Here is a 25,288-nt window from a genome sequence, read left to right as displayed (position 1 = left end):
TAACCATGGGCACTTTAAAGTTTTGTTGTTGTTTCTCTTTTTTTTTATGGACATTTTTGGTTATATATTGAATGAAATATATCTATAAATGATTCAAAGGCACTATCCACCTCCTTTTTGTTGTACACGCAATCCCAGTTTTGCATTGTTAGGTCCTGATTTAATAGATTGAAAGAGTCTTCTCTTCTAACTGGTTAGTACGTATATTTTTGCTGTGGATTCAGGTGTGTACTGGTCTCATCATTATAGACTGTGAATACAGGCAGATGATGGGTTATGTAAGTATATTTTTGCTGTGGATTCAGGTGTGTACTGGTCTCATCATTATAGACTGTGAATACAGGCAGATGATGGGTTATGTAAGTATATTTTTGCTGTGGATTCAGGTGTGTACTGGTCTCATCATTATAGACTGTGAATACAGGCAGATGATGGGTTATGTAAGTATATTTTTGCTGTGGATTCAGGTGTGTACTGGTCTCATCATTATAGACTGTGAATACAGGCAGATGATGGGTTATGTAAGTATATTTTTGCTGTGGATTCAGGTGTGTACTGGTCTCATCATTATAGACTGTGAATACAGGCAGATGATGGGTTATGTAAGTATATTTTTGCTGTGGATTCAGGTGTGTACTGGTCTCATCATTATAGACTGTGAATACAGGCAGATGATGGGTTATGTAAGTATATTTTTGCTGTGGATTCAGGTGTGTACTGGTCTCATCATTATAGACTGTGAATACAGGCAGATGATGGGTTATGTAAGTATATTTTTGCTGTGGATTCAGGTGTGTACTGGTCTCATCATTATAGACTGTGAATACAGGCAGATGATGGGTTATGTAAGTATATTTTTGCTGTGGATTCAGGTGTGTACTGGTCTCATCATTATAGACTGTGAATACAGGCAGATGATGGGTTATGTAAGTATATTTTTGCTGTGGATTCAGGTGTGTACTGGTCTCATCATTATAGACTGTGAATACAGGCAGATGATGGGTTATGTCACAGATCATTACTCCACTGATGTTTGAAGACTGCATATTATTAGTGAAGATGTTATCGATGAATACTGTGCGATGTTATTCTAGTCGGTCTTGTAATGGTTGGGTATAAACTCATACTGTGCATCCTGTTAATATAGTTTTATGTTGCTATGTGGTTATTTGGATTCATGAGATTAATATTATAATCCCCACAAATAAATATTGTTTTATTAACTATTTCTGAGAAAGTTTTTTCAGCCCACTCAGTAAATAGTTCCACATTTGAACCTGGTGACCTGTATATACAGCTAATTATGATGTTTTTCTTCCTTTCATTAATGATTTCTATTGATAAGCATTCAACTATATCATTTACTGATACAGTCATGTCTTTTAATATTTTGTATTTATATTTCTTATGAACGTACATAGCGACTCCTCCACCCATTTTATTTGTTCTGTTAATATAGTTTAAATTATAATCCTTTATCTCAAAATCAATGCCTTTTGCTTCATTAAACCATGTTTCGGATATAGCAATTATGCTAAATGGATTCACAAAATGTTGTAAGTAGTCTTGAATTGCACTGGAATTTGCATACATGCTTCTACTGTTAAAATGGATGACTGAAAATGTGCCTTTTGATTTTATTGAGTTATTATATTCCCTTTCTGAATAGTATTTGCAGTTAATGGAGTCAGATGATGGAAACATATTATCTGGATCGAGATGATATTCCAAGTCTAATGAATTGTGATCAGTATACTCAGATGATTTTAGTTCAAAAAGCTCGGAATCTAGAATCCTTTGTTGTATTGTTAAATTGTTGTCTGTAATATCAGAGGACTGATTGTATGCCATTGAATGAACTTGTAAATATACTTTTTAACTCTCCTTGTCCCACTAATTCACATATTTATTCATATCTCTTCAGTTCCTGTATGTCTCTAACAACCAGCACTTTTGCTTGTTCAGGTGATCCTTTCAGTTTTATGACTATTTTACAGTTTGTGACCCAAGTATTCTGTATTTTGTTTTGTTTCCTTAAGTGCCAGGCTTTTTTTGCAATATCTGCATTCCTTTTGATCAGGTGATCATTCAAATATACGTTGGTGCCTTTTAGCTTTCTCCCTTGTTTCATGAGTTCAGTCTTTCTTTTCCTGTTGACGAACCTCAGGATGACAGCAGGGATGACGTCCCTCTTCGCAGGCAGAGGATGACACGCTTCCATTGAGTTCTTGTCCAGATGAATGTCTCTGGAAGCCAGAAAGGCCACAACCTGCTCCTCCACCGAGCCAGCCTCCGGGTCCCCAGATGCACTCTCGCTCCCCACAGCTTGTGCATATGAGCGGGGTTTCACTTTTAGCCCCGTCACGATCACATCATTCAGTCTAGAATACTGCTCCAGATCTTCCACTTTCCTCTCCAACTCGCCAATCTTCTTATCCCTCTCCTGGATGCACATACGGAGCTCCATGACTTCGTTTAAGAATTATATCCTGTTTAATCCGTATGTCATTTACGTCTTGTGAAAGACATTGAAGTGACTTTTTAATGTCCTCGTTTTCCTCCGCCGCTGGGGTTCTCTTCGGTCCCGTGACGACGAGCCCTTAAGACCCCACAGTCTGGTCAGAGATGATATTTAGCTGCTCAGCGATGTGTTGACAACTTCTGCGTCTTTGTTAGCAGCTAACAAGCTAAGCTAACTAGCGAGCTAAGCTAAGTCAGCACGAAACGCGGCGAAATGCTTCTCGCGCACCAAGACAATCTTATCCCTAAATAAAGACTCAAAGATGTATTTTATACGACGTGAATATTTAAAAACTGGAGAAAAAGTAATGAGACTGACTTATTAGCGTTCGGCTCCCTTCTCTGTCGACGTGCGAATGATGCCAAAAAACATGAAACAAGATGGGAAATCCTTAAAGGCTTATTGTGAAAATGTAATAATGTTTATAGACATGCAACAACAGCAACATATATGCTATCTGTTGTTATGTTCCCGATTTTTGAGTGTACAAAATGAAAGTGTGTGTTGAGTCTGACTTGGACATAATATGGACTATACACAAATGCTTTTTTATGAAAATGTCATTTTGTTTATAAATTATATGCAATCTGTTGTTTCCCTAATTGTTGTTGTTGTTGTACATGGATGAGGGTGTGTGTTGCTGAGCCCCACTTGGACATTACCATGAATTGATGAAGGTGGACCCCGACTTAAACAAGTTGAAAAACTTATTGGGGTGTTACCATTTAGTGGTCAATTGTACGGAATATGTACTGTACTGTGCAATCTACTAATAAAAGTATCAATCAATCTGGACTGGACCTGGTTTTAAAAACCTTTAGAAAAGTCTAATTTCAATAATAACCTGGTCTTGTGAAGATAAGGTCATTTTTTATTTTATAAATAAAATCAAATAAGATAAATAAAAAATTGAAATATAAAACATTTTCTTGGATAAAAAAAGAAAGTAAAATAATATAAAACAATTACATACAAAATAGTAATTAATGATAATGTTCGGCACACACAATCATGTGTGTTTCAGGGACTGTGTCCCTTGCCGCCTGTGCTAGATATGTTGAGGGAACCACAATTTTGGTAGCAGAAAGAAACAACCCTTTTTTGTGTGAGTGGGTATGGATGAGTGTGAATGGGGGAGAGGGGGGGTTGATGCACTAATTGAAAGTGTATCCTGTATATTTTTATGTTGATTTAATAAAAAAAACAATGTATTGAAACAACAGTAGCATAAGGAAAGAAAAACAATAAATACATATTACACTCATGATATTATTATTGTCTTTGATGCTAATCATTTTTATAATGTATTTTAGAATGTGGGAGGTTTTCATGTTCTTTTTAAATTTATTCTGGCATTATATAAATTATATCTATATATGCAAATATATATACATATATTTATTTATTTATTGTTTTTTTTTGATTAGCTATCCATCCATCCATTTTCTACTGCCTGTCTTTTTTGAGGTCTCGTAGGAAAAGAGGCCCCAATTGGGACTTCGGGATGCAAAACAATTGACAACCATATCCTTGAAAGGAGACTACCTGTCTAGCTCAAACGCCAACCTTTAAGTTCTGACTGAAAGCAGTTGTTTTCCAGATATTTACACACCAACATCTCCTTCTGTGGTCAGGTGGTGTTGTTTAGCTTTAGCGCACACCCAGACAGTGAAAGAAGGAACATAAAAAAACGATGCTTTGGCTTCTCCAGGAGAGGAGTCCTCCATATTTGACCTGACCTCCTCCCAGGAACTGCAGTCCTGTGTAAATGACGCTCTCTGGTAATTAAGCGACTTTTGCTTCAGTAAAGCGTCTCCGACGTCTGTTTGGATCCAGTCGCTCTGCCGTGTCGCCCTTCTGTCCGGACCAGGATGACAAGACCAGAAATACACTTCAAAAGCTCCAGAGTTTTACCTCAAAAATAGAGAGATAAGACAAAGTCAGAGTCAGTTGCACAAAACACCAAAAGGGATTGGCGCGGTTGGGAACTTGAGGGTTCCTGGTTTGATCCCCACCTTCTACCAACCTCGTCACGTCCGTTGTGTCCTTGGGCAAGACACTTCACCCTTGCTCCTGATGAGTCGTGGTTATTGCCTTGCATGGCAGCTCCCGCCATCAGTGTGTGAATGTGTGTGTGAATGTGGAAATAGTGTCAAAGCCCTTTGAGTACCTTGAAGGTATAGCAGTATGAACCTTTCAAGTCATGGCTGCAAACTGCCAGTAAGAAGAAGAAGTAATAGAGCTGGTTGCTTGTTTCTCTCGTGAGATCTGACAACATTAATAGTTTAAATAGAACAATTGACAGGTTGACAACATCCAAACAAACCAAGTCATCTCCAATACATCTCAACATTACACACATCCTCCAGGCTGAGTTAGTCTACATGATGAAGTAAGCTGGAAACTACATGTAAGTCATATAAAGAAAACATTTAAAAATTGACTGCGATAACAAATAGAATAAAAAATATCCCCACAAATATTAACTACATTTATTGTACCCAATTGTATTTGAATCATACATTGTTTATTGCATAAAGGTCCAGGGACATACAAACCCTGTTTCCATATGAGTTGGGAAATTGTGTTAGAGGTAAATAAAAACAGAATACAATGATTTGCAAATCCTTTTCAACCCATATTCAATTGAATGCACTACAAAGACAAGATATTTGATGTTCAAACTCATAATTTTTATTATTTTTTTTAAGATAATTAACTTAAAATTTCATGGCTGCAACACGTGCCAAAGTAGTTGGGAAAGGGCATGTTCACCACTGTGTTACATCACCTTTTCTTTTAACAACACTCAATAAACGTTAAGGAACTGAGGAAACTAATTGTTGAAGCTTTGAAAGTGGAATTCTTTCCCATTCTTGTTTTATGTAGAGTTTGAGTCGTTCAACAGTCCAGGGTCTCCGCTGTTGTATTTTACGCTTCATAATGCGCCACACATTTTCCATGGGAGACAGGTCTGGACTGCAGGCAGGCCAGGAAAGTACCCGCACTCTTTGTTTTACGAAGCCACGCTGTTGTAACATATGTTGAATGTGGCTTGGCATTGTCTTGCTGAAATAAACAGGGGTGTCCATGAAAAAGATGGCGCTCAAATGGCAGCATATGTTGTTCCAAATTATTATGTCACACATGTTACTTGTGCTGATGTTACTTAAACTTAAAGTCTGGACAGTTTATTTCAAATCCTGCAGTTTCATTTGCTGCTGCTGTTCTCACCAGCACACTTGTGTTTCTTACACTGGTACTTAGAAGACAATCTTTCACCACACACACTGCAACTCAACACTTTCTCACCTGTGTGTGTTCTCATGTGTACTTTTAAACTTCGATTTATGACATAACTTTTACCACATTCTGAGCAGGAAAAAGGTTTCTCTCCCGTGTGTATTCTCATGTGTGCTTTGAATTGGTACCTTTGAGTAAAATCTTTACCGCAGATTGAACATGTAAAAGGTTTTTCTCCAGTGTGTGTTCTCATGTGTGCTTTAAAATTGTGCTTTTGAGTAAAATCTTTACCGCAAATTGAACATGAAAAAGGTTTTTCTCCAGTGTGTGTTGTCATGTGTAGTTTTAAACTTTGATTTAATACAAATCTTTTACCACATACTGAGCAGGAAAAAGGTTGTTCTCCAGTATGTATTCTCATGTGTACTTTGAAATTGTGCTTTAAAGTAAAACATTTACGACAGATTGAACATGAAAAAGGTTTTTCTCCAGTGTGTGTTCTCATGTGTCTTACCAGACGACAATGGTACTTAAAAGTTTTGTGACAGTGAGAACATGCGAAGTGAGTGTTGTCAGTGTGACATGTCTTATCATCTTTAGAGTCTTCATCATCAGTGTCAGGAGAGTGTGACGTTGTGTCCTCACTATCTGATAGTGGAGCTAAGAGCTTGTCTGCTTGTGATCCTCCACAGTGGTCTCCATCAGCTTCTGTTGTCATGTGTTGTGTTGAGCTGCTGCTTGGAGGCTCCCCCCCTCCCCTCTCCTCACTTTCACCTTTCACCTCATCATCTTCACTCTTCACAATCAAATGGAACTTCTCCAACCATTCTTGACTGATGCTGTGTTCCTCCTCTTCCTCTTTAAAATGCGGGGTCAGTGGGTTATTTTCTTCCCTTTGCATTTGCAATGTATGTGGCGCCTTCTCTTCCTCCTTAATGTGGAAGGGCTGTGGCTGCTCCTTGCCCATCCTGAAGCTCCACTTCTGTTGCTCAGAGAGAAGATGTTCTTCACAGACGTCTGCAGGACACAGGAAGACAAACATGGTCGAGAGGAGTCCATCTTTTTTTCAGTCACATGTCAGGAGCGATATTGATAAGATTTTACCAATTCAGATTTAATTTTCAATTCTGCTTTACGATTCGGTTATTTGTGGACTCTTTTGCTTTCAAATTCGGTAAAAAGGTGAATGAACAGGTCGATTAGCACCTACAGTGAGGTCTTAAGAGGCCCAGACCTTACGGGTCCCCCATGGGGTGCCAGAGGACCCTAAGGAAATGTTTCTGCTTTGAAAATATCTATAAAATAAAAACATTTTTGGCTATAAATTAACAAGACACTACAAGTTATTTTGGGGTATTTCACAGAACTTTCCTCCAGAAGATCTTAGCTCCGTCCATGTCAGATGAATATCAAATTGAGCTGTTTGGCCACAATACCCAGGAATATGTTTGGAGGAGAAAAGGTGAGGCCTTTAATCCCAGGACCACCATTCCCACCATCAAGCATGGTGGTGGTAGTATTATTCTCTGGGTCCGTTTTGCTGCCAATGGAACTGCTGCTTTAAATGGGACAATGTAAAAGGAGGATTATCTCCAAATTCTTCAGGACAAGCTAAAATCATCAGCCTGGAGGTTGGGTCTTGGATGCTGTTGGGCGTTCCAACAGGGCAATGACCCCAAACACGTCAAAAGTGGTCAAGGAATGTCTAAATCAGGCTAGAATGAAGGTTTTAGAATGGCCTTCCCAAAGTCCTGACTTAAACGTGTGGACAATGCTGAAGAAACAAGTCTATGTCAGAAAACCAACACATTTAGCTGAACTGCACCAATTTTGTCAAGAGGGGTGGTCAAAAACCAAAAGCGCCTTATTGCAGTGAAACTTGCCAAAGGACATGCAACCAAATATTAACATTGCTGTATGTACACTTTTGACCCAGCACATTTGCTCACATGTACAGTAGACCCATAATCAATTCATAAAAAAAAAAAAACTTTATGAATGTTTTTAGTGAGCAACAAGTATGTGCTCCAATCACTACATCACAAAAAAATAAGAATTGTAGAAATGATTGGAAACTCAAGACAGCCATGACATTATGTTCTTTACAGGTGTATGTTAACTTTTGATCGCGACTCTATATATGCATGTGTATATATATATATATATATATATATATATATATATACACACACACACACACACACACATAAAACCGATTTAAGTGTACCACTAATGGTACGACAAATGTTCTTTAATTGTTTAAGTACAGTGTTTTAGTTTCCTATATTGAATGAACCTGAAAGTTCATTGAGGTGGTACTTGGACAGCCAAGTATTTTTGGTGAAAAAAGTTTGACAACTACTGATGTAGTAAACTACATTGGCAGACACCATTTTGTTTTACCTAAAACGACGTCTGCGCATAACTATCGCTTCCAATGAGATCCCGTTTTTATCTTGAGTTAACAGTAAAAGGAGAAAGCAATATCTGCGTCGTTTCATTTTTCTCTAACTACTTTCCACTGTGTTTGTTAGAAAGTTCCACAACTGTTGACGTTATCCCACGCTTGTGCTACAGCACTCATCTCATTGTGCAACATGTCAATGTTTCAAGTGGAACTAAACCTGATCTCTGAAAGAGGCACACATTATTTCCAAAGCAGGGCCCCCATCCACATATACAATACTAGAACATATCTGATGAAAGCAAACATTATTTTGTTATTTGAATTATAAGTGGGCCATACCAGCTATTAGGGTTGTACAGTATACTGGTATTGGTATAGTACCGCTAATGAATCATTCGCTGTACCGTACCCTCGCATCGAAGTCACGTCGTGACATTGCGGGTTTACGAGCAGACGAGCATGTTCGGCGGCACACAATCACTGAGTACTTACAAGCAGACACAGCGTGGAGACAGAAAAGGAACAACGGATTCATTTTGGCTTAAAAACTAACAATAAAGGTGAAGTTATAACACTGAAACACCCTCAGGAAGAGGGGCTTTAAGACATAGCAAGCTAGCTAGCGGCTAACATCCATCCGCCGTCGGCAGTGTTTTGGCTACTTCTAAATCACTAATCCTCGCCTCCATGGCAACAAATAAAGTAAGTTTCTCACAAGTAACATTATCACTGGAGGACGAGGAACAGCTAAACATGCTTCACTACACACCGTAGCTCACCGGCTTCAAAATGTAAACAAACGCCACATATCTAGCCGATACTACTATGATTACGTCAATATTTTTTGGTATCACAACATTTTATTTCACTTTTTTTTTAAATGTATACAGTATTATGTTTATAAACACAGGAAATATGTCCCTGGACACATGAAGACTTTAAAGATGACCAATGTATGATCCTGTAACTACTTGGTATCGGATTGATACCCAAACTTGTGGTATCATCCAAAAACTAATGTAAAGTATCAAAGAAGAGAAGAATACGTGATTATTACATTTTAACAGAAGTGTAGATAGAACATGTTAAAAGAGAAAATAAGCAGATACTAACAGTAAATGAACAAGTAGATTAACTATCCATTTTTACAGTTTGTCCTTAATAATGTTGACAAAATAATAGGTGTATAAATGAGACAACATGTTAGTGCATATGTCAGCAGACTAATTAGGAGTCTTTGTTTGTTTACTTACTAGTAAAAGACAAGTTGTCTAGCATGTTCACTATTTTATTTAAGGACTTAACTGCAATAAGAAACATATGTTTAATATACCCTAAGTTTTTTTTGTTAAAATAAAGCCAGTAATGCCATTTTTGTGGTCCCCTTTATTGAGAAAAGTACCAAAATAAATTTGGTACCGGTAGCAAAATATTGGTATGGTTCCAACACTCCCAGCTATATTTGAATATTGTCTAATGGAAATGACTTCTGTCTGATAATCACATGAATAACCAGTGTTGGCGTTAACACACTTTTTATGTCTTTTTACGCATTGAAATCAAAAAGGACGTGCATTTCCTTAAATCCGGGCGTCCCTGGATTGCAGAGTTTTTGGTTTTTTTAACCGAACTGCCTTCTCTGGGTCAAAACTCCAGTTTGCTTGTTTTTTTTTTTTAACAAATATCACTTTCCGCCAGTGTTTTGTTTTGTTTATTGTGACGGTGCGTTCTTATCACGCCGTCACTTGAAGACCGGCATGTCAGCGGGAGCGAGCGCCCTGTCGGTTGGAAGTGTGGCCGTGCCAGCAACTTGAGGGTTCCAGGTTCGATCCCCGCTTCTGCCATCCTAGTCACTGCCATTGTGTCCTTGGGCAAGACTCTTTACCCACCTGCTCCTAGTGCCACCCACACTGGTTGAAAAGTAACTGTCCGGCTTGCCCCTGACAGTTTGGTTGTGTTTTAGTTTTTCCTCTGTGTGTAGTATTTCCTGTCAGCGCCATTATTTATCTGTTTCCTGGTTGTTTCCCTGAGTGCTTTGTCTCCCCAGCTGTGGCTGATTGGCACCTGGCCACACCTGGTGTCAATCAGCCAGATACTATTTAAAGCTGCCTTCCCCACCAGTCAGTGCTGGATTATTGTCGTGTCGTGTGGATGTCACCACTACCTGTCAATGTCATTTATACTAATCGTTGTAGCTGTGTCTACTTCTGTTCACTCTGCTCACGTCATAGTTCCTTCGTGTCACAGTAAGTGTTTTTGTTTTTAGTCCAAAGTTAGCCTTTGTGCTAGTTTTGTTCATAGCCAAGTTTGTTCTCCGCCTTGTGCGCGCCTTTTGTTTGTACCCTTTTGTTTGTTCTTGTTTTAGTGTTAAATTAAATCATGTTTTCCTGCACAATGCCTGCCGCCATCTCTGCATATTGGGGTTCAGCAACAACACCCCCTGACAGTAATTCAGATATTAGGTTTCACTATGTAAAAACGCTTTGAGTCACTAGAGAAAAGCGCTATATAAACATAATTCACATGATTGATAAGCATTCGTTTTTAAATGGTGGTGTTAAAGTCCTACTGAAAGCCACTACTAGCCACCACGCAGTCTGATAGTTTATATATCAATGATGAAATATTAACATTGCAACACATGCCAATACGCCCGCTTTAGTTTACTAAATTGCAATTTTAAATTTACCGTGAGTTTCGTCTTCAAAACGTCGTGTATTGATGACGTGTACGCAAGACGTCACGGGTTTTTAGGAAGTATGAGCGCTGCGCACACACACAGCTAAAAGTCGTCTGCTTTAACCGCATAATTACACAGTATTTTGGACATCTGTGTTACTGAATCTTTTGCAATTTGTTCACTTAATATTGGAGAAGTCACAGTAGAAAGATGGAATTGGGAAGCTTAAGCCTTTAGCCACACAAACACACGGTGATTCCTTGTTTAGAATTCCCGGAAGTGAAACTTTCCTATGGATCACAGCAAACATGGATCCCAACCGAATGTCAACCAACAGGTTTCTCTGAGAAAATTGTGGTAAAAAGTTGCTTCTTACCTGGAGAAATGCTGAGCTTGTGCCATCCATAAAGCTGCCGTCGACTCCCCTGAGACACTGCGCGTCAAGACACCCGTGGACGTACACCTCCGACTATCAGGTACTATTTAACTCACTAAAACACTAGCAACACAATAGAAAGATAAGGGATTTCCAAGAATTATCCTAATAAATGTCTCTAAAAACATAACTTTTTTTAAAAATTATTATTATTTTTCTAGTCCGTCGCTATTAATATCCTCAAACACATCTTTCATCCTCGCTCAAATTAATGGGGAAATTGTCGTTTTCTCGGTCCAAATAGCTGTTTTTGTTGGAGGCTCCCATTAAAATCAATGTGAATATGTGAGGAGCCCCCACACTTGTGATGTCATCGTCTGCACCAAAAGTTGCGAACTTTATCGTGGATGTTCTCTACTAAATCCTTTCAGCAAAAATATGGCAATATCACGAAATGATCAAGTATGACACATAGAATCTAATTTTAGCAGGCCTTTAAAAAGCAAGTATATCTCCATCTTTAGTGATAAATGTGTCCCCCGGATGAACATGTGTCACAAACATTGTATTAGATGATATGTGGATGTTGTGCTTACTTGGACTGTGATGAAGCTGTGAGGACTCAGGTGGTTTGTCTTCATGCTCTTCAGTCTTCACAGAGACAACAGTCAGTGGAAACTTGCTGACATCAGCCTCCTCCTGCCCTACAGGACACTCTCCCTCCTGACTGATCCACACTTCCTCCTCTTCCTCTTTAATGTGGGGGGGCTGTGGATCCTCCTGCTGCTGAAGGGGACGTTCTTCTTGACGAGCGTTCATCTGTTGGACGTCCGCAAGACAACACAAACAAACTTCAGCTCAGATGTGTCAAATATTTTTTAGTCTATCAAATATAATATTTTCCAAGTGGACTGACACCACTTTGTGGTGATGTTCTTCTACACATGGAATAATCATCAGTTATTGATTATTATGAATTGTGTTATTGATCCTATTTTCTGCATTTACATTAATTATTGATAAAAAGTAACAACTTATAGAAAACCTCCTGCTGGGATTTTAATACCGTCATGACTGCATGAAGTCAGTCTGCACGTATAAAAGTGTCATTGTGCTGCAGCATCAAGTGACGCCAACTGGCTCCTCCCACTACCAACCTACCAGCCAACCTTGACGTGCACCTCCAAAATAGTCCCACCTCACGTCAACGGTGACCAGGACTACAGAGCTGTGGTCGGTTGGCTTTACTTTTACGCGCAATATCCTCTCCTTGTTTTTCCTTCTGCAAAAGCAACATTCTTAAAACCAACGGAAAACAAACAGAAGTGCAGTGAAGCACGTGTAACAATTGCCAGCAAGTATATATATATATATATATATATATATATATATACAAATTTATAAATATAAACATATTTTTAGAATATTTGGGTACCTCATGATTCGACTACAAACAAAATATTGATGCAAATTCATTTTGTGTGCAGTATATTAAAGCTATTTTTAATATTTAACATTTATTTAATTAAATATTTATTTTAGTCCGACTGAATAAGCATTAATCACTTACAATTGTGCAAATAGTGTATTCTTAATAACAAACACCAGTTAATTTAATTTCCATGATATGTCCACCCAATGCAGCTGAGATAGGCTCCAACACCCCCCGCTCCCCCCACCGCAACCTCAAATAGGGACAAGCGGTTGAAAAATGGATGGATGGATGTTATCAAGGTAATAGAAGTGCGTGCAAACATCATTTGTATTTATTGCTAATACAGTTGACACCAACATAAAGCAGACCACTGCAATAATACATTATATTACACTGTCATTACAATAACAATAATATTTTTTGTTCATCCTGTAAAGCATCTTTGAGTACACTGAAAAGTGCTATACCAAATAAAATGTATTATTATTATTATTATTATACCATGTGACTTATTCCAGACTTAAATTACAAGACGTTCGTTTCTTTCTAGTAACAAATATTCAATGATGTTAAGCGTGACTGTAATATACAACAAAAAACAGTTAAAGTATTAAATAAGTCAATATAATTCTCATAGAGAACATATAAAATACACTCCTCAAAAAAAAAAAACGCTCGCATTTGCTACAAAGGCCTGCTAGCGGGCTAACGCTAGGACGTTAGCTTCGAACAACATATGAGGTAAATAAGATAAATAATATGAAAATATATCATGTATATTACCTCATAAGCCGCGTGTACAAGAGAGGAGTGGAATATATTCTTCCTATTGTTACACCAGCAACTCTTTTTTGTCTTCTGTGGCCGGGCGAAGGAAGTGTGCACCACCTACTATTGTCCCAGTGAAACACGTGTTTGAAGGAAGTGTGCACCACTCACTATTGTCCCAGTGAAACACGTGTTTGAAGGAAGTGTGCACCACTCACTATTGTCCCAGTGAAACACGTGTTTGAAGGAAGTGTGCACCACTCACTATTGTCCCAGTGAAACACGTGTTTGAAGGAAGTGTGCACCACTCACTATTGTCCCAGTGAAACACGTGTTTGAAGGAAGTGTGCACCACTCACTATTGTCCCAGTGAAACACGTGTTTGAAGGAAGTGTGCACCACTCACTATTGTCCCAGTGAAACACGTGTTTGAAGGAAGTGTGCACCACTCACTATTGTCCCAGTGAAACACGTGTTTGAAGGAAGTGTGCACCACTCACTATTGTCCCAGTAAAACACGTGTTTGAAGGAAGTGTGCACCACTCACTATTGTCCCAGTGAAACACGTGTTTGAAGGAAGTGTGCACCACTCACTATTGTCCTAGTGAAACACGTGTTTGAAGGAAGTGTGTACCACTCACTATTGTCCCAGTGAAACACGTGCTTGAAGGAAGTGTGTACCATTCACTATTGTCCCAGTGAAACACGTGCTGGCCCAACTTTTGTTCCGCGGTTGAGAACACCTCGATGACGTCACACAGGAGGAAAAACAAAACAAGATGGCGTCTGGCGGAGAATACGTTGTTTTGGTTATTATGGTTTCTATGTCTTAATTACAACGTACATGTGCACATGTGTGTCGTTTAACAGAGTAAACGTCGTCATTAATTGTTTGTATGCGGATACATTAGTCTGAGTGCACTTTGACGTGCTAGCCTAGCCTGCTGGTTAGCTTAGCTTGTTAGCTGCTAACAAAGAGAGGCGGAAGTGATCGACACATCAAAGCAGAGATCCAATGTAAGTGTAAAGTGTTTTTATTGTGTGAACATGTCTACATTACAAATGATGTGAGTGTTGCTGAATCAGCGACTAACTGCTGCCGTTGAAGAAATATTTGTGATGTTAGAAAAAAAAAAATAATAGAAAAGTACGAGGAGGAACTTTGTCCAACAAAAGAGGAGAAGGAGCGACAACATCAACAACTGGACACGGTTTTAAAGAAACATCAAGTTGTGTTACACATCCATCCATCTTCTTCTGCTTATCCGAGGTCGGGTCGCGGGGGCAACAGCCTAAGCAGGGAAGCCCAGCCTTTCCTCTCCCCAGCCACTTCGTCTAGCTCTTCCCGGGGGATCCCGAGGCGTTCCCAGGCTAGCCGGGAGACATAGTCTACCAAACGTGTCCTGGGTCTTCCCCGTGGCCTCCTGCTGACTGGACGTGCCCTAAACACCTCCCTAGGGAGGCATTCGGGTGGCATCCTGAGCAGATGCCCAAACCACCTCATCTGGCTCCTCTCGATGTGGAGGAGCAGCGGCTTTACTTTGAGTTCCTCCCGGATGACAGAGCTTCTCACCCTATCTCTAAGGGAGAGACCCGCCACACGGCAGAGGAAACTCATTTCGTCTGCGGGATGGAAGGTGACGGTCATTCAGTGTTGGTTTCCGGCCATGTCGCTTACGTGGAGTGATTTCTCCAGATTCTCTGAACCTTTTGATGATATTATGGAGCGTAGATGTTGAAATCCCTACATTTTTTGCAATTGCACTTTGAGAAACGTTGTTCTTAAACTGTTTGCTCACGCGGTTGTGGACAAAGGGGTGTACCTCGCCCCATTGTATTCCGTTTATATTTACATCCAACACAACTTCCCAAAGGGTATTTTATACATATATATATATATATATATATATATATATATATATATATATATATATATATATATATATATATATATATATGTATATATATATATATATATATATATATATATATATATATATATATATATATATATATATATATATGTATATATATATATATATTTATGTATATATGTTCAATTTAACAGATGGGATTGATTGAATGCCCTGAGAATTTTTCTGGACATTCTTTTGTAATTGCCACAAAATAATGTGTAGTATTTTGTTAATTTCTTGCCAAAAGTATTTTAATTTTATAAATATTTTCAAAGCACAATATATTCCTTAGGGCCCTTTGGCCCCCCATGGGGGACCCGTAAAATCTGTGCCTCTTAAGACCTCACTGTTGGCTTTGTAGGCTCATGTTACTTCTCAACTAGTCAAAGTTGATGCTAATCGACCTGTTTCTTCTCCTTTTTACTGAATGTGAAAGCAAAAGTGAGTCCACAAATAACCCAATCGTAAAGCAGAATCGAAAATTAAATCTGAATTGGTGAAATCTTATCTATTTCCATCCCAGTATGTGTTTGTCTTCTTGTGTCCTGCAGACGTCTGTGAAAAATATCGCCCACCTGAGCAGCAGGAGGGGTCCTCCAGTATGAAGCAGAAGAAGCCACAGTACTTCCACGTGAAAGAAGAGGAGCCACAGCCCCCTACTTTAAAGTGGAGGAAAAACAGCGGCTGTCCCCCCACTTCATAGAGGAAGAGAAGAGACACCTCATCAGTGTGACGAGTGAAGATGATGAGGTCAAAGGTGAGGGTGAGGAGGAGAGAGAGGCGGAGCCTCCAAGCAGCAGTTTAGCAGAATGTGATGGAGACCACTGTGGAGGATCACAAGCAGACAAGCTCTTAGCTCCACTATCAGATAGTGAGGACACAACGTCACACTCTCCTGACACTGATGATGAAGACTCTAAAGATGATAAGACATGTCACACTGACAACACTCACTTCACATCTTCTCACTCTCACAAAACTTTTAAATACCATAGTAATCTGAAAAGACACATGAGTACACACACCGGAGAGAAACCTTTTTCCTGCTCAGAATGTGGTAGAGATTTTAGACTAAAACACATGCTAAAAGTACACATGAGAAAACACACTGGAGAAAAACAATTTTCCTGCTCAGAATGTGATAAAAGTTTTGCAATAAATCAAAGTTTAAAAGCACACATGAGAACACACACGGGAGAAAAAAAAAAACGTTTTCATGTTCAATCTGCAGTAAAGATTTTTCTCAAAAGCACAGTTTCAAAGCACATATGAGAATACACACTGGAGAAAAACCTTTTATCTGTTCAGTATGTGGTAAAAGTTATATAGAAAAACAGCAATTAAAATCACACATGAGATCGCACTCTGGTGAAATCCATACTCCTGTTCAATCTGCAACAAAAGCTTTCATCACCTAAACACTCTTACATTACACATGAGAAGACACCCAGGACAGAAAGTGTTGAGTTGCAGTGTGTGTGGTGAAAGATTGTCTTCTAAGTACCAGTGTAAGAAACACAAGTGTGCTGGTGAGAACAGCAGCAGCAAATGAAACTGCAGGATTTGAAATAAACTGTCCAGACTTTCATTTTGACTTTCTAACAACATCAGCACATATAACATGTGTGACATCATTGTTGTGTGTGTAACACAATCTTGTTAATATGATTCTATCATGTATAGATTAGACACTAAAATGAACAGAACAATTTGACTGAAAGGGTGAGAATAAACAGTACATAAATATGTTACATACAATTAACATTGTATGTGTATATATTCATAATTCACTTTTATACTTATTCAGAATAGTGTTTTATATGTTTTTATTAAATAATGAAGTGTTACATGTTTTATTTTCTAATTGTAGATGATTCCATAGATGAACTCCTTTATATGATGTACATATTTGTTTTACATGTGTTCATACCTTTGCTTTTGAGTACACATAAATCCCTCTTAGTTCATATTTACTGGTTCACATCTGAAACATCTTCTGGACCACTTCTGGAAGCATATTATTATTTACTTTATACATCATTTGAAGAGTTGTCTTTTATACAAGATCATTTACTTTTAAAATGTGTGACTTTATGAATCATTTGTTGGGTCTCTAGAATCCATTCTATTAATCATCTTTATTACTTTCCTGTGTAATATGATGATTGTTGTGTGATTGTTTTATATGTATGTCCCCATACTTTTATGCAATAAACAATGTATGTTTCAACTGAAGTTGGGTTCAATAATTGTAGTTCAAATTGGAAGGATGTATTTTATTCTAGTTAGTATTGCACTCCATGTTTTTTATGTTTTCTTTATATGACTTACATGTAGTGTCCAGTTTACTTCATCATCTATATTAACTCCTAAAAATGTGATTACCTTTACTCTTTCCATTTCAATATCATCCGTCATAATTTGTGTTTTACATTTTTACAGTCTCCAAAAATGATATATTTAGTTTTATTGATGTTTAATGACAGTTTATTGATGTGCAGCCATCTTTTTATGGACAAGTTCTCTCTGGAAAAAATAAAATGAGAGTTAAATCAAGCGGCAATGAAGATTATTTTCTACATAATTACACTCAGTAGTGGCAATTAAAGACACTTTCATCCTGTTCATTTGAGCAAAGAAAAAGAGTAAAGTGTAATATTGTAAACAATAGAAGAATATTAATATCAGCGGTCAATATTCCAACATTGTGAAGCTGACCTATGGTAAAAAACATATTCAGCATTAAAGGCTTTATGAGAGTGATGTAATTATAACAATCAGGAAAACTTTATTGATCCCCAAGGGGAAATTAAAATGTTCAGCACTGTTATAAACATGTGAATATTCAATGTAATAATGTATGATATGAATACCATAATAAATTGGTACGTTTGGAGATGTGTAATATTGTTTGTATGAACATCCTGACTGGTTTTATGCTAGAATAGTTTTAATTAGTAGAGAGTGAAAACAAATGAGGCAGTAATGATAATAATGGTTTGTTTTAAGCCTGTTTATGAATAATTAAAGATAATTAAAATACCAAAATGTAGCTTACATCCTCAGTGAGCTGAACTCCAGCAGTAAAGATGAGAGAAATAATGTGGAAAGGTCAGAAGTCAAATGTTTCTTCAGGTAATACATGGAGCCTCTGCTGCCACCCAGCGGCCGTTGGAAAGAATGCATACATTTTGTTTTGATGTCCTTAAAGGCCTACTGAAAGCCACTACTAGCGACCACGCAGTCTGATAGTTTATATATCAATGATGAAATATTAATATTGCAACACATGCCAATACGGCCTTTTTAGTTTACTAAATTGCAATTTTAAATTCCGCGCAAAGTGTCCTGTTGCAAACGCCGCGGTATGATGACGAGTGCGCGTGACATCACGGATTGTAGCGGACATTTTGTTCCAGCCCTGATCCCAGCTATAAGTCGTCTGCTTTAATCGCATAATGACACAGTATTCTGGACATCTGTGTTGCTGAATCTTTTGCAATTTGTTCAATGAATAATGGAGACGTCAAAGAAGAAAGATGTAGGTGGGAAGCGGTGTATTGTGGCTGCCTTTAGCAACACAAACACAGCCGGTGTTTCCTTGTTTACATTCCCGAAAGATGACGGTAAAGCTTTACTATGGAACAGAGCGGTCAAGCGAACACGGTTCCCTACCACATGTCCAACGGCAGGTTTCGGTGAGAAAATTGTGGTAATAAGTTGGCTCTTACTGTAGACATGAGCGGAGAGCTTGCGTCATTCCTCGTGCACCTGTCAAAGAGGCAGCTGCAGACTCTCTTGCCTCCTCCGACCGGCCGCCCCAGAACATGGGATGCTTCCACCGTGGAGGAGGGGGAAGAAAAAAAATCTCAGGCCGGCCCCAACGGCTGCCTTCGCTTTGCCTCAGAGACACTGGCGGTCAGCACACCCGTGGCCACACCCCTCCGACTTTCAGGTACAACCATATAATCTCACTCAAACACTAGTAACACAATAAGCAGATAAGGGATTTTCCAGAATTAACCTAGTAAATGTGTCTAATAACATCTGAATCGCTCCCACTGCCCTCGTCTTTTTTTTTTCTAGGCCTTCCTTCTCAGTTTCCTCATCCACGAATCTTTCATCCTTGCTCAAATTAATGGGGAAATTGTCGCTTTCTCGGTCCGAATACCTCTAGCTGCTGGTGGCCATGATTGTAAACAATGTTCAGATGTGAGGAGCTCCACAACCCGTGACGTCACGCGCGCATAGTCTGCTACTTCCGGTACAGGCAAGGCTTTTTTATTAGCGACCAAAAGTTGCGAACTTTATCGTCTGTTCTCTACTAAATCCTTTCAGCAAAAATATGGCAATATCGCGAAATGATCAAGTATGACAGATAGAATGGAGCTGCTATCCCCGTTTAAATAAGAACATCTCATTTCAGTAGGCCTTTAAAGCTGCTTTTTACTTGTTGTCCTGTTTGTGTCCAAGTCTGTAGTGTGGGACCTAGTACAAAAGGAGGACAATCTGTCGATAGCCTGTTGAGGGCAGCAATATACCTAAGATATACTACAAGTCTGCTGGAAATAGAAAGAAGAAGAAGAAGAAGTAGAAGGAAAAAGCAAGATGGCGTTTGATGGAGAATGTCTAAACGTTGGCATTCTAGTTCTGTATTTTTAATCAGTGCATACATGTGCACATATATGTCCTTTAATAGAGTAAACATCCTCAATAATTGTTTGTATCCAAATAGCGAATACCGGGCCAGGACATTGGCTTCATTGCAAGTGGACTTTAATTTACATTTACAAGTTACAATGGGATTTCAAAAATAAATATACATCGTCACATCTTTTATGATGATTGTGAAGGATAGAAAAAATTCCCCCCCAAAAATTGCAGTTCCCCTCTAAATTCAAACGATTAAATTTAAAACTTAACGTTTATGAGCATTAACTTATGAAGCCTATCTGGATGAGAGGACCAGTTGTGATGGATTGAATGCCCTGAGAATAAAATGTTGTGCTTACTTGGACTGTGATGAAGCTGTGAGGACTCAGGTGGTTTGTCTTCATGCTCTTCAGTCTTCACAGAGACAACAGTCAGTGGAAACTTGCTGACATCAGCCTCCTCCTGCCCTACAGGACACTCTCCCTCCTGACTCATCCACACTTCCTCCTCTTCCTCTTTCATGTGGGGGGGCTGTGGATTCTCCTCTTCCTCTTTAATGTGAGGGGGCTGCTGGACGTCTGTTGGGTAAATAAGTAAATAAGATAAAGAGGGAATAGAAAAAGTTTTGGACTGACACTGCTAACACAAAGACATTATTTGTGTTCTTTCCTGTGTTGTGTTAAAAGTGTGTCTCACTTAGCTCATTAAAGGGGAACATTATCAGCAGACAACATTATCAGCAGACAACATTATCAGCAGACAACATTATCAGCAGACAACATTATCAGCAGACAACATTATCAGCAGACAACATTATCAGCAGACAACATTATCAGCAGACAACATTATCAGCAGACAACATTATCAGCAGACAACATTATCAGCAGACAACATTATCAGCAGACAACATTATCAGCAGACCTATGTAAGCGTCAATATATACCCTGATGGTGCAAAAAAAAGACCATATGTTTTTTGAACCGATTTCCGAACTCTAAAAGGGTGAATTTGGCGATTTAAACTCCTTTCAATTGATAGCCTGTCGGAGCCATGACCTTTCACCCGTGACGTCACAACATGAAGCGATCTGCTATTTTCTCAATCTTATTACACGCACCAAGTCAAATCAGCTCTGTTATTTTCAGTTTTTTTGACTGTTTTCCCGCACCTTGGAGACATCATGCCTCGTCGGTGTGTTGTCGGAGGGTGTAACAACACCAACAGACGGATTCAAGTTGCACCAGTGGTCAAAAGATGCAAAAGTCCCTCGTTTGTTCCGCACACTTTACCGACAACAGCTATGCTACCACAGAGCTGGCAAGAATGTGTGGATATCCTGCGACACTCAAAGCAGATGCATTTCCAACGATAAAGTCAAAGATATCTGCAATATTGGAAAATAGACCATCACTGAATCTGCCTGAGTGCTTGAGCTATTCAGGGTTTTACGACAGTCTGTTCCCGCAGATGAGCGAGGTAAACCCCCTGGATGTCTTGGCTAAGACGTGATTTATGCCACTTCTTTTTCTGTCTCATTTTGTCCACCAAACTTATAACGTTGTGCATGAATGCACAAAAGGTGAGTTTTGTTGATGTTATTGACTTATGTGGAGTGTGCTAATCAGACATATTTGGTCACGGCAGGACTGCAAGCTAATCGATGCTAACATGCTGTTTAGGCTGGCTGTATGTACATATTGCATCATTATGCCTCATTAGTAGCTACATTTGCATCCAACCTTTCCCTCCACCCACATTTAATGCCAAACAAACACATACCAATCGTTGGTTAGAAGGCGATCGCCGAATTCGTCCGCGCTTCCTCCCGTGCCGCTGTCTGTCGTGATATGGCTCAATAGCTTCAGTTTCTTCTTCAATTTCGTTTTCGCTACCTGCCTCCACACTCCAACCATCCGTTTCAATACATGCGTAATCTGTTGAATTGCTTACGCCGCTGAAACCCGAGTCTGAATTTGAGCTACTATCGCTATACCTTTTTGTGCTATCCGCCATGTTTGTTTATGGTGGTTTCACGCTGTGACGTCACAGGATAATGGACGGGTGGATATACCGATGGTGAAAATCAGGCACTTTGAAGCCGTTTTTCAGGATATGGCGTGATGGGTAAAATTTTCAGAAAAACTTCGAAAAATAAAATAAGCCACTGGGAACTGATTTTTATTGGTGTTGACCCTTCAGAAATTGTGATGATGTTCCCCTTTAAAGAATCATATAACAGGCATATCCTGGGCAGCTATACGGAGGTCTGTACTACAGCGTTGTATTAAAATGACTATTTCCATCTCCAACATGAAAGTGAGTGTCGCTAACACTACTGCACACAGGAAAACATGTGGAGGAGAATTGCAAGTAGTCGAAACAAAGATTGTGAATGAGTGACAAGAGGCTGACTGTGTTGATGTAAGTCTACTGTGGAATAAACATGCTCAGGTGCTGAGAGGGATGCACAGAGTGAGACCTCTTAGTCCAGTTTAAAATCCACAGACCAAGAAGGAAACATATGGACAAAGCAACTTATTGATGAGGGCAAGAATGAAATCATTAGGTTTTTATTCATTTGTATCGGTAGCAGCCTATGATTGCATGAATATTTTAATCAATCAATCAATGTTTACTTATATAGCCCTAAATCACTAGTGTTTCAAAGGGCTGCACAAACCACTACCACATCCTCGGTAGGCCCACATAAGGGCAAGGAAAACTCACACCCAGTGGGACATCGGTGACAATGATGACTATGAGAACATGATACTGTGATACTGATGATACTGATGATACTGATGACTATGAGAACATATGAGAACATGATACTGTGAAAGATCAATCCATAATGGATCCAACACAGTCGCGAGAGTCCAGTCCAAAGCGGATCCAACACAGCAGCGAGAGTCCCGTTCACAGCGGAGCCAGCAGGAAACCATCCCAAGCGGAGGCTGATCAGCAGCGCAGAGATGTCCCCAGCCGATACACAGGCGAGCAGTACATGGCCACCGGATCGGACCGGACTCCCTCCACAAAGGAGAGTGGGACATAGAAGAAAAAGAAAAGAAACGGCAGATCAACTGGTCTAAAAAGGGAGTCTATTTAAAGGCTAGAGTATACAAATGAGTTTTAAGGTGAGACTTAAATGCTTCTACTGAGGTAGCATCTCGAACTGTTACCGGGAGGGCATTCCAGAGTACTGGAGCCCGAAATGAAAAAGCTCTACAGCCCGCAGACTTTTTTTGGGCTTTGGGGATCACTAATAAGCCAGAGTCCTTTGAACGCAGATTTCTTGCCGGGACATATGGTACAATACAATCGGCAAGATAGGATGGAGCTAGACCGTGTAGTATTTTATACGTAAGTAGTAAAACCTTAAAGTCACATCTTAAGTGCACAGGAAGCCAGTGCAGGTGAGCCAGTATAGGTATATATGTATGTATATATGTATATAAAGGTATATACAATACAGGCGTAATGTGATCAAACTTTCTTCTTCTTGTCAAAAGTCTAGCAGCCGCATTTTGTACCAACTGTAATCTTTTAATGCTAGACATGGGGAGACCCGAAAATAATACGTTACAGTAGTCGAGGCGAGACGTAACAAACGCATGGATAATGATCTCAGCGTCTTTAGTGGACAGAATGGAGCGAATTTTAGCGATATTGCGGAGATGAAAGAAGGCCGTTTTAGTAACGCTTTTAATTTGTGCCTCAAAGGAGAGAGTTGGGTCGAAGATAATACCCAGATTCTTTACCGAGTCGCCATGTTTAATTGTTTGGTTGTCAAATGTTAGAGTTGTATTATTAAATAGAGTTTGGTGTCTAGCAGGACCGATAATCAGCATTTCCGTTTTTTTGGCGTTGAGTTGCAAAAAGTTAGCGGACATCCATTGTTTAATTTCATTAAGACACGCCTCCAGCTGACTACAATCCGGCATGTTGGTCAGCTTTAGGGGCATGTAGAGTTGGGTGTCATCAGCATAACAGTGAAAGCTAACACCGTATTTGCGTATGATGTCACCTAGCGGCAGCATGTAGATGCTGAAGAGTGCAGGGCCAAGGACCGAACCCTGGGGAACTCCACACGTTACCTTAACGTAGTCCGAGGTCACATTGTTATGGGAGACGCACTGCATCCTATCAGTAAGATAAGAGTTAAACCAAGACAGGGCTAAGTCTGACATACCAATTCGTGTTTTGATACGTTCTAATAAAATATTATGATCGACAGTATCGAAAGCAGCGCTAAGATCGAGGAGCAGCAACATAGATGACGCATCAGAATCCATCGTTAGCAATAGATCATTAGTCATTTTTGCGAGGGCTGTCTCCGTGGAGTGATTTGCCCTGAAACCGGATTGAAAGGTTTCACATAGATTGTTAGACGCTAAGTGTTCATTTAACTGCTCCGCAACAATTTTTTCGAGGATTTTTGAAATAAAGGGAAGGTGAGACACCGGTCGGTAGTTTACCATGAGGTCAGGATCGAGGTTAGGTCTTTTAAGAAGAGGATGAATAACCGCTTTTTTGAATGGTAGGGGAAGAGTGCCCGAGGAGAGTGATAAGTTTATAATATTTAGCACTGATGGACCTAATAATACAAAGAGCTCCTTGATCAGTTTCCCAGGAAGAGGGTCAAGTAAACATGTTGTTTGTTTTATTCCATTTACACGTTGTAACAATTCCTCTAATGTTATTTCCTCAAAACGAGAGAAACTATTTTGGAGGGCAGTATCCGCCGTATATACAATCGTGTCAGTGTTAATAGAACCCCGTTGTAGCTGGGACGCATTGTCTTTAATCTCCTTTCTAATGACTTCAATTTTCTTACTAAAGAATTGCATAAAGTCATCAGCTGAGTGGGTGGAGCTACTGGAAGGAGTCCCTTGTTGGGTTAGCGATGCTACCGTACTAAACAAAAATTTAGGATCGTTTTTTTTACGGTGGATGAGATTTGAGTAATAATTAGCTTTAGCTAAGGTAAGCATGCGTTTATAAGTTATTAAACCATCACTCCATGCTTGATGGTGCACCTCAAGTTTAGTCGTGCGCCATTTGCGTTCCAGCTTTCTACATAATAATTTCTGAGCTCTAGTTTCTTCTGTAAACCACGGGGTGCTCTTTTTTGGAGCCTTTTTTAACTTTAGCGGTGCTATGTTATCAATGGTTTCGCGCAGGGCGTCGTTAAAGTTGTTAGTGAGGTTATCAATAGAGCCCACATACTTTGGGAATGGTGCCATTACCGAGGGCAGTAGGTCAGCAAGAGTTGTTGTTGTGGCTGTA

The 25,288-nt window shown here is 39.4% G+C and overlaps 2 protein-coding genes across 3 annotated transcripts in view; both read right to left on the bottom strand.

The window, feature by feature from the left end:
* Positions 1-25,288, bottom strand: part of LOC133542088 (gastrula zinc finger protein XlCGF57.1-like) — a 339,706-nt gene that overhangs the window by 195,979 nt on the left and 118,439 nt on the right. The window lies entirely within an intron of this gene.
* Positions 4,998-13,563, bottom strand: LOC133542093 (gastrula zinc finger protein XlCGF48.2-like). The gene is made up of 3 exons (XM_061885938.1): positions 13,446-13,563; positions 11,824-12,046; positions 4,998-6,781 (listed from the first exon to the last, which is right to left on the bottom strand). Exons 2-3 carry the CDS (start codon positions 12,044-12,046, stop codon positions 5,733-5,735), a joined length of 1,272 nt encoding a protein of 423 aa, XP_061741922.1. The 5' UTR covers positions 13,446-13,563; the 3' UTR covers positions 4,998-5,732.

This window comes from Nerophis ophidion, linkage group LG24 (genome assembly GCF_033978795.1).
Source record: "Nerophis ophidion isolate RoL-2023_Sa linkage group LG24, RoL_Noph_v1.0, whole genome shotgun sequence".
Taxonomy (NCBI): domain Eukaryota; kingdom Metazoa; phylum Chordata; class Actinopteri; order Syngnathiformes; family Syngnathidae; genus Nerophis; species Nerophis ophidion.
Note: the sequence above shows the minus strand (reverse complement) of the source record. Positions and strands in the feature narration are given on the sequence as shown.

Excerpts from the sequence above, each read along its gene's own strand:
- LOC133542093 (XM_061885938.1), bottom strand. The coding sequence starts at position 12,046 with ATGAACGCTCGTCAAGAAGAACGTCCCCTTCAGCAGCAGGAGGATCCA. Across the intron at positions 6,782-11,823 it reads ACAGCTTCATCACAGTCCAA|ACGTCTGTGAAGAACATCTT; the intron begins GTAAGCACAACA and ends TGTGTCCTGCAG.